The sequence below is a fragment of the Mirounga leonina genome, unplaced genomic scaffold (assembly GCF_011800145.1).
Source record: "Mirounga leonina isolate KUSES-001 unplaced genomic scaffold, KU_Mleo_1.0 Mir_125, whole genome shotgun sequence".
In the NCBI taxonomy this organism is placed as follows: Eukaryota; Metazoa; Chordata; class Mammalia; order Carnivora; family Phocidae; genus Mirounga; species Mirounga leonina.
The window spans coordinates 63,229,215-63,244,571 of NW_023270305.1; the positions used below are offsets into that span (position 1 = coordinate 63,229,215).

The 15,357-nt window shown below is 42.6% G+C and overlaps 1 protein-coding gene across 1 annotated transcript in view; it reads left to right on the forward strand.

Annotated features, from left to right (window-relative positions):
- Nucleotides 1-15,357, forward strand: part of FSHR (follicle stimulating hormone receptor) — a 165,903-nt gene that overhangs the window by 141,204 nt on the left and 9,342 nt on the right. The window contains exons 5-8 of the mRNA XM_035001598.1: nt 242-313; nt 1,493-1,570; nt 6,422-6,490; nt 6,602-6,676. Of these exons, the coding sequence (XP_034857489.1) occupies nt 242-313; nt 1,493-1,570; nt 6,422-6,490; nt 6,602-6,676 (294 nt within the window). The remainder of the gene's footprint in view (nt 1-241; nt 314-1,492; nt 1,571-6,421; nt 6,491-6,601; nt 6,677-15,357) is intronic.

Consider the following 15,357-nt stretch of genomic DNA (forward strand, 5'->3'; position numbering starts at 1 on the left):
AGTATTGTGCATTGTGTCTGAAGTGTAAGTTTCTTTACTCTAAGGAATCAGTATTTTGCTAGACCTTGGTTACAGCCTTAAAATAGAAAATGTAAGCATGCGGCAGGTGTATTACGGGCTTTTTTGGTGGGTTTTTCTGCTAGCTCAAAACTGTTACTTTGAATTTGGAAAGCTTATATCATAGTAATTGTTAAGATAGCCAGGTTCTTTTTTTCCGCATTCTAATTCTGTCTCTCTCTAGGTTAATATCCAACACAGGTATTAAGCACTTACCAGCTGTTCACAAGGTTCAATCTCTCCAAAAGGTTCTACTGTAAGTGTTTCCTTGAGTGTTGACTTAGTAGATGTCTTGCCCAATGGCCTTGGGGCCTATAATATACACTGCTTAACCTAGATCGTCCAAATAGGTCACTCTGGGTAAGCAGAGGTAGGAAGGCAAGCAGGAAGTACCCTTAGTTTTATCTGAAAGCCCTCTAAGCTCAGTTTGGAGACAGCAGTCTCCTCAATAAGACCATTTCAACAGAGCCAGCTTGTAGCAAATCAAGAAGGGCCTCCTCTCTTCACTATTTAGTGCTTTACATACCACCCCTACAAATACCATCCTCACCCCAGTCTTCCCTCACCCTCACCTCTTCCCTCCTGAATTCTCATACGACCCTAGGCATAAAGAAACTGGCTGACGATTCACAAATTCACACTGTTAGCAAGATAATCTATTTGCCTTTTCTCAAGACATCTGTATTTTCAAAGAGGAGGGGAAAAGGCCATGTGTAATGCCAAGTTTACTTTCAATAGTGAAATTCTAAAATTTGGACAGACCCAAAAGGAAATGGTAAGGAAGGGGTATAAAAAGCTAAGGAAAAGGGGGAAGAAAGGAGAGAGGGAGGGAGAGAAAAAGAATCTCTCAACATTTCTCAAATTGTTCCAGGCAGTTTACTACTCCTGCATACAGTGTATTTGTTAAATCTGACCCAACAGGGAAGCTTGATGGGGGATGAGGGACACAACCCAAAAAATGAGACTTTCTCCATCCCTCCATTCAGAAATAGAATGATACAACTTTTCTGTGACCCAAGGGGAATAGAAGGATAAACTGGCTGTGAGAGGGGGACTGAAATGGGAGGAAGCTAAAGACCCAAGTATGGTGAATGAAGTTCCATATGGAGGTGAAAGGTCAGCGTTAGTGGCTTTGTCACAGTGAGCAGGCAAGGATAATAAAGGAGTGTATCAGAACCTTAACACGGTGAAATTAGCTAAGAAAATGTCCAGAGACAAGAGACTATGAGAAATTGCAATTTCATTTTTAGGCACTGATAAACTGAAGGTAAACTAGATGTCATTTATTTCCCTAACTTTGAACTCATCTCTCAGAATACTAACTGTTCCAACATTGCCTCAGCTAAAGACCACATCATGCCCAGGAAACAAAATGTGGGGAGGTTACAGGAGTGGAGCTGGCATAAAGACCTAATGTATCTGTACTTTCTTCTAGAGACATTCAAGATAATATCAACATCCACACAGTTGAAAGAAATTCTTTCATGGGGCTGAGTTTTGAAAGTATGATTTTGTAAGTAAAGAAAAAAACTCCAGTGGAGTAACATTTGGTTTCTGATTTAATCATCTTTCCCCTAACAGGATGCTCCTTTTGTGTTTGGGTAACTTCAGCTTTTCATCATTTAAATTTCTGCTTCAGTATTTTTCTCTCATTTCCCATCTTTACATTTCAGAATCACAACATGGAGTCATGTTAATAATTTATGATTCTGCGGTGCAATTCAAATATTTAAAATTGCTCTTTGAAGGATGGTCTCCTGTGAGGCAACATCTGTTCTGAAGGACAGAATAACTCATGCATCAGTAAAGCTAGTTACTGCCTAGCAAGGCTTTTGTTGCCCCAAGAAAAAGACCAAGGAGGAGGCTGAATTTGGGAGATTTTCCCTCATCACCATGCCAAGCAGCTCCTGTTCAACCCCATGTTGGGCGTGAGAGGACCTCTTTTCTCTTGAAACAATCACATTTTTTAATGAGCTTGAGTTACTCCCTCTGACTTTGGGGAATGTTTTTAAATGCACTCCGTGCCATTAATGGACTCCTTTGTAATCGTTTGTGCTGGTAGCCTGGGTGGCAGTTTATCCATCGCCTAAGATGGCCCAGAAAGAGAGCGCCTCGGGCTACCCAGGTGTCTGTGGGATCTACGGAAGTTAGATAAACAGAATGGCATTTGGGAAACCGGTAACTGCCATTACGTCTGTAAGGAAAACATTTTATCCTCCCACTTCAGAAATTGTTGCATTTTTTAAAAATATACCAGTGTGTGTGCTTAAAATATGCCATTATGTACAAAAGGTTAAGTTCCAGCCAAGGAATAATTTCAGTCATTTTCAAAACAGTAACATGATTCAGAGAATACCCAGCAGTATGAAAAAGAAAAGGGGTGGGGAGGGAGGGTGGGGAGAGAAACAGTAGAGATGAGGACATGCTGAAGATTAAAGCTAAGCACAGCATTTGATGTAAATTAATTAGAACAATAGGAAAGGTTGCAAAGAGACTAGCAGAGACATAGCAAGTATGAAGGAAAAAAATTTAAAAATCAAAGGCATGTATTCAGAGTACATGGTATTAGGACAACAATTTTAACTGAGTAATACCTAATCCTTCCCTTTAATACACTCACAACATTCGGAATTTATGTGCACCTGTATTAGAATGAGTCGATGGGGTATGGGAAATATGAGAGAAGGGGAAAGCAAAAGAAATGGATTAAAATATAAACAGAGTAAAAAGTGTGCAAAATAAAAGCAATTTTCCTAAAAGGGAAGAAGGAATGATTTACTCTGACTGGCCTGTGACGTGAGGGTTGAAGGAACAGTTAAAGGAGGGAAAGGTGGCCGAGAAAGGAAGTCGTGTCTAAGATGGGGCTTTAACAGGTAAGTGGGATGTAGCCAGGCAAAGGGCAAGCAGAGGGAACAATCATCAAGGCTATTAAGGTTAAAAAAAAAAAGGAGGAGGAGGAAAGATAGAAGGAGTTCGGAGGGAAAAGAGGGAGTCCCTGAGTAACATCAGCCTGGCTGCTTAGAGCACAAATAGACAGTGAACGGATTGCCAGGCTACATTATGGAAGGAGACTAGTGATAAATGTCATCAGCTGTACCTGGATATCCCGTGCTTCTTTAAATCTTGCTCTAAACATCTTTAAATATAGTGGTTCTAAGTTACTTAATGTTACCATGTGGCAAATCTATTAACAGAGTATTTTATAAAAATATATCATTAAGTGGGAGTGTGCAGACTGCTCGCAGTTTTCTACTATGACACACATTCTTTTTGTCCAGAACGTAAGACAGAAGGCAAAGATCCTGACCTAAAAAGGCCTAACCTCTCCCCAAGTGTAGGCAAAGGACCTGAGGAAATAAGAACTTAGGACACAGCCTCACACACCCAAACCTACAAAGGAAATGTGCAGATCATGGCTGCTCTTTTCGGACTTCTGTTCATGGACACTGCGTGGCTCCCCAGAATTTAGAACATACTCTCCCAAAGAGGAGAGTTTTCTTAAGAGTCAATACTTCTCAGACACGTCTCTAAAGGATAAATTCACTTTTGTGAGAACAAAATCTATTTTTCTTGACCTCAGATGGTCCTTAATCCATAGATAATGGAAATGGAAAATCCATACTCAAGACAGTTTAAGACTCCAGTTGTTCTTAGTTGGGGTGACACATCTGGATGCAGGGGCGCCTTCTCCCACTAAGGACATCCAAGTGTGCTCAGAAAAAGCAGTATGGCTAAATGGCACTGACGACTGATAGAGTTTTCTATGCACTGGCACTTTTCAAATCTTGAGTCCCTGTTCTAAAAAAAATTTATCATATATATATATATATATATACACACACACACATACATATACATATATATATCACATGCACACAATTTTTTTAAATAGCCCAATAATAATAAAGGATTATCAGATACTGGGCTACTGTCTCAGAGGAAAATGAGCAATAAAGGTCCACCATGTTGAGGCCTCTGAGCCCTTTCCCACCCCCGCACTGCAACCACAGGGTCTGAATGGGGAAAACATCGAGCTATGACTGACCAAAAGAATGGCCTCAATTCAGAAAAAAAATAAAATGCGTATCCATGTGTATCAGCTCCCACCATGTCCCAGCCATAGGAGAGGCTCACTCCATGTGCATTTCCCCCTTTCCTTAATTGCTTCCATCTCACTTGCCTGCCCCAGTGAGCTTTAATAGGCTGGGTCCCCCCAGTCCCCTCACTCTTTAGGCTGTGAGCAGATTCTGCTTCTGGAGCCTCCTGAGCCTCTACTGAGGCCACAAACACATAAAGATCAAAGAAAACCATGATCCAGTTATTCTTTAGATGATGCTTTGCCCAGGTTTTCCTTGTCATTGTGGTCATTGTCATCATCATCAGGTTTTCAAACCAGCACTGTATCTCTTAAGAGACTAAGAGTATACATAATCAATGTCAGCTTCTCTTTGTTAGTAGTTTGAGTGTTACAGCCTAATGTAAAGCCCAGGGCCAGAGTTCTGGACATCACTTTTTTTGTATGTGTAATGATCCATCATTGACATCAAAAACTTCCACCCCCTCCCCATATGATGGTATCTGTTGACTGAGAAAAATCCATAAAGACAAAAGTCTACTTCAAATACAGTAATTCTTTTAAATCCATCTATATATTATTTAATCATAGCAAGATCTATTTACAGGAAATTTATGTACAGAAAAGTCTAGTCTACAGAAACATAGGTGGAGCCCAACTGGATTTACATACCCCTTTGTGTTAGAGGAAGGGTCAGCCAAATCCAGCCCATGAACTAGTACTGGTTTACACAAGTGAACATTTTGATGACAGGGAACACTGACACTAACCTAAATTAAGCAAGATGGTACCCTGCCCAGAAAAAAAAGAAAAAAAAAAAAATCCATGCTTTTCAATAGACCTCTAAAAAAAAAAAATAGTACTCTATTATTATAAGTTTGGTCAAACCTTTGTCAACATTGTTTAGTACGTACCTATATAAAATATCTATGTAGTATTCTCCATTTTATCTCTTGGCCCACAAAACCTAAAATGTCCTGCCTGGCCCTTTACAGAGAAAGTTTGCTGATCCCTGTGGTTGACTGAAAATCCCAGGGAACTACATCCCACAGGTTAGGGGCAGCTGTCGCAGCAATTCACTACCAGGGACAGGCTGACAAAGACGTGAGCAGGCTAGATAGCTGGGGTCCAGCCAGGGAGTTGCAAGGCAGGTGGAATGCGGGGGTACACAGCCACTCTTTGGCCATCAGAACCCACCAAATGGTTGCTGAGGTTTTAAAAAGATATACCTTCTCCTGTCTGGATTTTTTTATGTAAACTGGTTTTCAGGAGGAAGGAGAAAAAACATACAGTTGCTGTCCTGTGACTGCAAGTGTTTCTAGCTACCCATTGCAAGCGGGAAAATAAAAGTCCAGAATATGCAGGAGCCTCTCGGGGTCAGCTTTTCAAACACTGTTATTTGTAAACCCACTGAGCCTGACAAGGAAAAGGATCTGACAGCAAATCAAGAGCAGGTAGTCAAAGGCTCTTCAGGCTAAGCTCTCCCGACCTTGGATTTTGTTTTTGTTTTCAGGCCCATCCAAGAGCACAGCAGTGCAGAGCTGTCAGCCCAAGGTGTCCTTGGTCTCCCCTAACCTGCTCACTGTCCTTTGCACAATCAGGCTGACTGTTCCACATCCAGCCCCCATCAACCGCAGAGGCCCCTCCTGTTCCCACTCACACTACTGCGCCCTGCCACAGCCCACAGTCTCTCTAATTGATTTCTCTTCCTTTCTGGCTTAACCCAGAGCCACCTCCACAAACTTCCAATAACCAGGTCCCTGTGGGTCACAGGAGATGTTCAGGTTGTCTGATAGCTTAATTAGATCACTTTTTGATGACAGCCAGGCCTGCTGCTATGGGTGAGCGTGGGTGAGAGGCTTAAGGCCTTACAGAATGGGGATACAAAATGTTCTTTGTCTTATAAACACTTGTCCAATAATTGCATGATTTCAGTCCTTCAGGATGGGAAACACCTTTGTCTTATCCCCCCATGGCACCATCTCTGCACACTAATGATGTGCGTGAAGACCATACAGGGTCCAGGTGGTAGGCCTAAGTGTGCCTTTTCAAAATTTTTTTCCCCTCTGGAAAGTAATACATGCACATAACGCAAACTTCAAACATCACATGAGGTCATACAGTGATAAATCAGCCTCCCTCCCACTCTTGTCCCTGAGCCTTACGGGTGGCATTTTATTTATGCCAACAACCTGCAATGTCTGACCTTGCCCCAGTGCTTCCAATTATGAAACCCCTGCATTGTTTGCATCTGACATTATTGGTTTTTTAATGGGCCTTTTATTTCAGATGGCTGAATAAGAACGGCATTCAAGAAATACACAACTGCGCGTTCAATGGAACCCAACTAGATGAGCTGTAAGTAGCCCTGACTATTCTTCCAGGCCATTTAGAGGGAAATGGCTCTTACAACAGTGATATTTATGTGGCTTTGTGTTTCCCTTCTTCTCTGCTGAACTCCATCCCCAGGAATCTAAGTGATAACAATAATTTGGAAGAATTGCCTAATGATGTTTTCCACGGAGCCTCTGGACCAGTCATTCTGTAAGTAGCTTTCCCTGTTTCCATGTGCTAGAGATCAACATGTACAAGTTAGGAGTCAACTTTCTGCAATTCAGAGAGGCTTCCCATATAGGGCTGGCAATGAAGGTCAGTTTTTATCTGTCATCTACAAAGACTTCCAGGGACAATTTCAGGCTGATCTACATCCTGACTTTCAATAGTGTAACAGCAACAGTAACAGCAACTATTATTTAATGAGCACTTACCAAGCCCCAGACAGTGTTTTAAAAGCTTAAAATGAATTTTTGAATTTAATCCTCATAAAACCTCTGTGGTAGGAGCTGCTGTTCCCATTTTAGAGAAGGAAAAACTGGCTTCCATGGAGGTGTTAACTAACTCATCCCAAGTCATGCAAATTTTGGAGCGTGTATTTAACACCAAACTGGTCTGACTCAGCGCAGGTTCTTAACTCCTCTGCCATACATTTCTTCCCTGGAAGGGAAAGCACAGGTTTCCTTCCTCACCTTCAATGTCCAGGAGTATCTTTCCCTGAGAGATCCCCCCACACACTTATTTTTAGATCCTCTTTGCCTCGATTCAGATCTCTTGGGCTCCATTCAGTGCCCCACAGCCCTGCAGCAGCACCCCTCCTCCCGGTGCTTGCTTCCTCATCTCCATCTCTCCCTCCACAAGGAACCATCCCCATTTCTCTTCTCATGGGCCCCTGACTTTCCACTAGGGTCAGGCCAGCTGCCACCACTTCCCTGGCCACCTCAGCCAATAGTGAATTCTTCCTCCTGTGACTTCTACAGCCTTCACTGTGGCAGGGACCCCAATCTCCAAGAGCTTTTAAAAACTGTTTTCCTGGGCTCTCAGCAAGACCTACCCCATCTACTGATGAAAGGTACTGCAGAAAGGAAGGGACCAAGAAGGAAGAAGTCAGATGTAAGAAGAAATAGTGAGCACAGAAATAAACATACGGAAAAAAATCTCAAGTTTTACTAGATGATCCTTCTATGGCCTGCCCAAAGTCAATTTTGGCATTGAGAGCCACTAGACTGCACCTCGTATTTGGCAATTAATATAGGCTCCCACATGTGGTTACGTCTCTCCTTCCCTCCCATCTGTCAACATAACTTTCCTTTTCACTCAAAAGCTTATATTCTCCGGCAGGTTGGAACCTAGTGTATCTCTAGCATTACACCGTGTATGGTAGAGCAGAAACTCCACAAATGGTTATTATTGGCAATAGAGCGTGTGTTTGACCCACATACAGGATTCTGCCTCTTTGAAAAGTTCAATGATTATTTTAGTACGCCTGCCTTGAGATGGGCAATATATGCAAAAGAAGGAAGTGTCAGTATGATTAAAGCAGAGAGGCCAGAGCAGACGACCTTGATTTAAAACCATTCCTTCGCCTCCCTAAGCCTCCATCTCCTCACGGAAAGCTTATATTCTCCTGAGAGTCAGACAATAACTAAATATACATCCTAAAATAGCAGGTCACAATGTGTGCTAGGAAGTACCAGGTAGTTGCCAAGAATAAGAGAGTGCGCCAGGCATATGGCCCATGTGCTCTAATATACCGAGTACTTAGAACTTGTAATGCTTAATGTTTCCTCCTCTTCAAGGACTTGGGAGACAAATAGACTTAGAGACAGTGCTGTTGATGTCTCTGACCGCCCCAAGAGCAGTTTGTCAATTTCCCTTACCTGAAAGTCCTAGGGATTTTGAATATTCCTAAAGCACCTCTATCTGTTATGGCAGAATGTGTCTGTGGTGGGATAGGTTTCCATATGTTACTTGTACTGGGTATACTATTAAATCATAGCTCCTTAACCACTCCACTACCGCGAACATTCGAGTTGGACTGGATCCTCAACCAGCTCATTATCCAGGCAACCAAAACCAGAAATTTAAAGTGACCTGCTGAACATCAGACTGCCACCATAAGTGGCAGAGCTTGGGCCAGAAACTAGGTCTTCTGCTTTACATTCCATGTATTCCCACCATATCATGTTGTCTAAAGCATATAAATACGTCTAATCAAACAACTAAAAGTTATACAGTTGGCTGCAAACTACAACAGAGGGTGAAAATATTTGTAAGCACCAGACTCCCAGCCTAAGAACACCAGTAAATGATAAGCACAGACAACACAGAAGCACATCTCCTACAGGTGCATCATCAGGCCCCAGGCTGAGGCACCATGCCATGTGTCTCATCTGAGCATCTAATGGAGAACATGGACATGAATCCCTCAGCCAGTCCTGCCACATATGCCATCAGGCATACGGATGGATGTCACCATCACAAGCAGCTCCACAGGGTCCTCAAGTTACAGGTGCATTTTTCAACCCTTTTACCACAGGAACAGATCTGGCCAGAATGAAGTGAGTAACATTTACAGAAAATCCAAAGGAATTATCAAGCACTTGCCATGACTTAAAAGGGTAGAGGGTGATAATACACTCCCACATCCTTTCATCCCAATGCATGAGGATATATGTGCAAGATCCTGGCCAACAGCCCAGCCTATAATTGCTAGTCTCCTTCTCCTCCCCTTAGGGGCAAGAGGATTGATCACTTCAACATCGAGCCTCCCTTACTGGGGCTTTCAGGTTAGTCTGCAGAGGTCCTTCCAATCTCTGCTTGCTCAACTAGGATTCTATGGCCTATGCCATTTCTCACTCCTACAACCTGATGTGCCAACCCCAGCCAAACCCTGGCCTGAGAGCTGCTTGCTGAGGTGTGTGCAGAGAATGAGCCCACCCCAGGTGCTACGGGTTGATGAGTAGGAGAGGTGCAGTCTGTTCAGACTGCTTTTGCAGAGTAGATGCTCAGGCTAGGGCTTTGATTGTGCATTGCGTCAGATTCCCATTTCCCCAAATAAGCCTGTGATATGGATGTGTGCATGCAGGAGGTTGACTGGGGAGTGCTATCAGGGTATGTAGGAAGTACTTGCTGGGAGTAGAATCAGGCTAAGAGGGAAGTCAAACTGCAATGCATTTGCAACAGAAGCCTCATCTAATCCCATGGGAGCTGTGCAATTAAGATGGCCCTTCAAAGTTTCACTGAATTAAGGCAAGGAGCCAGTCCTCTTCATCAACAATCACGTGATGCAGGCTGTCCATGGGGAGGAGGCAAATCGTGGCTAAGTCAGGAGAAGGCATTTCCAGAGGAGAGCTCAGCTACTAGCAGCTCAGCTGGGAGTGGTTCCAAGTTTGATCATGCATCACAATCACCAGGCATGCTTGTAAAACCCTGGAATGCAGGTCCCCACCCCCAGAGTCAGACTCATCAGGTCAGGAATGGGCCTAAGAAGCTCCATCTCAATAACTTGCCTAGTGAAGCTGCTGTTGCTGGTCCAGAAAGCACACCGGGGATCACTGCACTAGAACCAATGCTGGGAATAGGGAAGTTTCGCCCTGTCTCCAGGGTAGCTCCTCCACAAGCTAACTGCCGTGAATCTTCCTCCCCAACAGACTTAGTCCTTTGTCCCCAGTAGATGCATGCAAAGGATTCCAAGAAAGTGAAGGGAAGGGCACCCAAACCAATGGTACTCCTTTACTGAAGGCAAAAATTTTTAGTTGAGTGAAAAACAGGGAACCTCTCAACACCTAAGGGTGCAATGGTGAGATGTTCCACTGCAAAAAGAAACAGATGTAGAGAAAGCCAAGGGCACATACGCACGCTCCTCTGAGTTTCAGAGGAGAAGCCTAGCATCTCTATTTCCCCCTCCAGAGTCTTGACCTTGATCATCAGTGGCCATCTCAGTTTTCACCTGATATTCTAAACTCACTCAAGTTTGGGGCGTGTGTGTGTGTGTGTGTGTGTGTGTGTTTTAAGCAATCAAGCAATTGCTGTTTCCTTGGGAAACTGTTTCCTGTGGGGAAAATTTAATGCATTGCCTTTGCAGGCTGGAGCCAGTACAATCGTATTCTGATGGTTTATCAAATTGATTTGGCTATAGCTCAGATTCATTTGATAGTTCAGATTCAAACACTGAGTTATTTGTATAAGAATGATTCTCTTCCATTACCAGTGTACCCACAGTCCTATAGATAGTAAATTGCCTTTTTATTCCGCCTGGGATCATGAAAGAGAGGTCTTCTAGCCATCTGTCAGAGTAGTATACACCAGAACTGTGCTCTCACTTATGGAAATGATTGACCTGTAATAACATCTTTGCTGGAAAAATAGAAATTGTTCAAATCAAATTTGTGGCACTGGCTATAACACACTTTATTAAATGGGGCACAGAGTGCAATTTAACTCCTGCCTCTCCTGACTCAGTGCCTTATTACTGACAGCTGCCTCCCTTTTCGTTCTGTGTCTCAGAATCAGAAATGCTAACAATGTTGAACAATTTAGGATTACTAAATCTCTTAAGTGCCAGCCATCATCCCATTATGTCTCCTGTTAGTACTTTTCAGGATTTAAATTCTCAAAACCAGTCACTGCCAAATATAGCATGTGCTGAAATGTTAACCAAAGTGACATCTTAAAAAAAAGAAAGACTGCAGTCATTAGACCAGCCTGAAAGACAAGGATTAAAAACACCAGCCCACGACCGGCCCTCCCCTCCTTGTCCAGCCCACCAGCCTGAGGAACCACATCAGTGATAAACCTTCTCAGCTATTCCCTGAGCATATTGGCTCATACATGTCCTACATTTAGTAAATGTTGACTGAGCACCTACTGTGCATCCAGTACTCTGCCAGGTGTAAGGGATGGAGAGATTTAAAAATAAACAATGTCTGCCCTAAAGTATCTCATTCTGGTCGAGGGACAAATGTTACTGTCCAGAACAATATGCTCTGCAGAAATTTTCCTCAGGAGGCTATAGTAACAGAGCAGATGTCCAATAAATCTTTGTCATGTGATACAGTGACTTTAACAGATGAAGTGACAGTGTGTGGGGAAGAGAGCGCTTATGCCTGACTTCCTGCAACAGTCACTTCATTCCCTTCCTACCTTCAATCCTTTCTCCTTCCAATGCACTTACACGGATTTATGGGCACCTACTACGTGCCAGGCTCAGGGTTCTCAAGACTAATCCTACAAAAACACAGCTTTCAGTGAGTTGTTAGTCTGCTCATTATAAATTCTGGACTCTTCTACCTGGCTTTCGAGGCTCAGAGATCTAATCTCATCCCTTTATTCCTCAAAATGTGGTTGGCCAGAATAACCATTCTGAAAACCCCTCACTTGCCATGCTTTGTGTTCTGGGCCTCTCTCCAAGCCAGTAGTCATAATAATCCACTTCCATGAAGATGTGAGTAACTGATAAGGTCTTATTTTGTTACCCTCCCATTCCCCACCGCCCGCCAGACATCTGCATCCTAAGCATGGAAAGTGTTTTTACAGAGAAATTTAAATCAAACATTAGACTTCCAGTCCATGAAGAAAGATCGTAGCCAGGGAAAAGAGAGAGAAAGAGTTTTAGGGGAACAGAGAGCAAAAGTGGGAATATTTGTAGCTCAGTCTCAACCACACTCAACACTATCCACTTATCTTTGTCCCTGATGATATAAATTTCTATTGATTTTTCTTAATCCATGGAGATAACAGAGAAACATTTTTCTGCCAGTCCAAAACTTGGAAGTCTTGGTAAGTCCCATATTTACTCCACTCCAACAAGTATCCAGCAAGCTGTAAGTCAACCCTTCTATAAAGACTTTTATTTCCCTATCACCCTGGAATCACTTTGCTAAAGACTGGTTTTACTGAACTGTAAGTGACTCTACCCACCACTCCCCCCTTTCAACATCCACCAGCAGAAGATCTGGATCCCAGGACTCTGACAAGATGCCTTAGCCTCATAGTGCAAAACCACCTAGTGCTAATGACAACAGCCCATGTATTTTGTACCTGTGATAAGGAGGAATCTGCAATACAAGCTAGCTCCGGAACACTGAGCAGGCAGAAAGACACCAAAACATCCCAATCTAACACCTAGGCATTGGACTGCATTCAGGTCAATCCACCCAACACATTATTCTGCTGCTTCTCTCATACATGTCTATCTCCTTGTAAACGTCGCACAAGGTTGCTCCCTTCCTTGGTGCCTTTGATACTCTGAGTCACATAGAATTGCCTGCTGCAGAAGCACCATTTTGTTGAGCAACGTTGAAATCCAGATTTCCTCTCTCCATCTGCCTTGCAGTTTCTCCCTTTAGAATGGCTCTCCTGGAAGACTTGCTCCAGCCTCTCATCTGTACTCTCATCTGTACTCATCTGTAATAATGAGGCATTTCTGCTCATCAGAGGACTATCTACTGAGTAGATTTCATGAGCCCAGCCCTATGCTCAATACAATGTACAACACAAAAGTATGTTAATAGTCCAAGCTCTCAAAACATCTGAAATCTGAGCAGACAAAACAAAGATACATGAAAAGTCAAGCAGTATGAAACAATAGAAGAGATAACACAAGGTGGGAGATTCTTTGAAACTGCCAGAAGTCAGGGGACATCACAGGTGGCTGGGGTGACCTAGCTCTTCCTCTCCCATATCCTTGTTCAGTGTCACTCCCCAGAGTCTCTTCAAACAAAGCAACAATTTTCTGGGGGCTTACTACGTGAAAGGCACTGCTGAGAATGCAAGGAGCCCTCCACCATCAAGGAGAGAGAAAATGCAAATACAAGGAGCTAGTATATAAAACAAAAGCCAGTAAGTGGTGAGAAAGGCATAAAATGTGCAGAATATAATACTACTGCACTCGTAATGGCTTTCAAGGAAAAACATCTCTACAACTGTTAAAAATGATGGAGACGACAGAATCACAGAGACTTCGGTGAGAGTTTGGGATCTCTATTATGGCATAAAAACTACCTTAAAACTTAGTGGCTCAAAAACAATCATTCCATTTTGCTCATAATCATGTGTTTCAGAAATGTGGGTGGCTTGTCTCTGATCCATGTGATATCAGCTCAGGTGGCTGGGGTGATCTATGTTCAAGCGGTCCCTTTCACTCGTATGCCTTGTGTATCGGTGCTCATTATTTCTCCCTCTCTCTCCTCTCTCTCTCTCCTCTCTCTCTCTCCCTCCCTACACACACACACACACACACACACACACACACACACACACACACAGCATCTCATCCTCCAGGACCTCTACACACAGCTTAGATTTTTCCCAGCATGGCGGTCTCAGGGCATTCAGAGTTCTTTCATAGCAGCTAGGGCTCTGTGAGACCAATATAGAAGCTGTCAGCTCTCTTAAAGTCAAGGTCCAGAGCTGGTAAAGCAACACTTTCATCATTATGGTCCAAAGGCATCACAGTAAACCCTGAACTCAAGGGAAGGGCAAGTAGACCCTGTATGGGAAAAGTGTAAAAAATTTGCAATCCTCTTTAATCTACCACAGTATATGAGACAAGAGCATAGCACTGCACAGAATATAAAAATTTGTTTATTTTTAGAAATCTTCACTTAATGTGTTTTTATATATTCTGAACTCAAGGGGGGAACATAACTAAGAAAAAATAGTCCTCTGTTTTATATTGCTTGCTTTTAAAAATATGAAAAATGTTCATGGTAGGTAATGATTGCCCTGGTTTCAATTATTCCTAAGGACTTTTTTTTTTTATGCCTTCATCTCATTCCTCAGATGGAGCCCTAAACTGTTTTAGACAAAATGGGCAGGCTTTGCTTTCTTTCACATTTGAGGGGGGAGAAAATCCAGATGAAAGAAGAACCTGGACATGGAGACCAGAGCAAGTGTCAATAGCAGAACTGGTCAGTGGAGCAATGGTGTGAAGACAGAAACTAGAAGAGATTTTCTAGGGCAGAGAAGGATGTTGAGAAGCTCCGGAACAATGGGAAGTATAAGTGGAGAGCAGGCCAGAGCAGCTGGATCACTGAGCAGTGGAGACTTAAGACTTAGCACAGGGACAAAGATTCATGGATCAGATTCTTATTTTCAGGGACCCCAGCTCTGAAGAATCCTACTACTTTGGAGATAACCAGAAAAGACACCTTGGAACACCAGAACTTTCACCCTGTGGTGATAGCAATGAATGTTGTGAGAAGTGGCTCATTCCAGACATATCTGAAAAGTAAAGCCAAGATGTTCTGCTGAGGGTTTGCATATGGGATGTGAAAGAGGAGCCAAGCATGCCTTTCAAGTTCTTGCATTAACAACTGGAGAGGCCACAAGTGGAGCATGTTTGGGGAACAATCAGGAGCTCAATTTTTAATACCTAAGGTTTGGCTCTCCCATTAGACATCCAAGTAGAGATTTTAAGGAGGCAGCTGAATTTAAGAGCCTGCAGTTCGGGAGAGAAGAGTCATCTAGAGATAAATATAGGTGATCCATCAACATATAAATGGTGTTTAAGCTGTGAGACTAGATGAGTAAGCCTACAGATTAAGGGAAAATAGAGGAAAGAAGTCTAGGCTGTGAGCCCATGGGTACTCCAACAGTTGGTGGTCAGGGAGGAACCAGTGAAGAAGAAACATCCAAAGCATTAGGAGACAAATATTACTAGATACCAAGCAAATTGTATGTACTTAAAATATTTTCAAAAATATATAAAGCAAAATATATATATAAATATTTTATTTATATATAAATATATAAAGCAAAAACTGGCAAAACTAAAAGTAGTAGTATACAAATCCAAAATCATAGTTGGAGATTTTAATGCACTTCTCTGAGTAGTGATAGAACAAGCAAAAAAAAAAAAAAAAAAAAATCAGAAAGCATACAGAGTA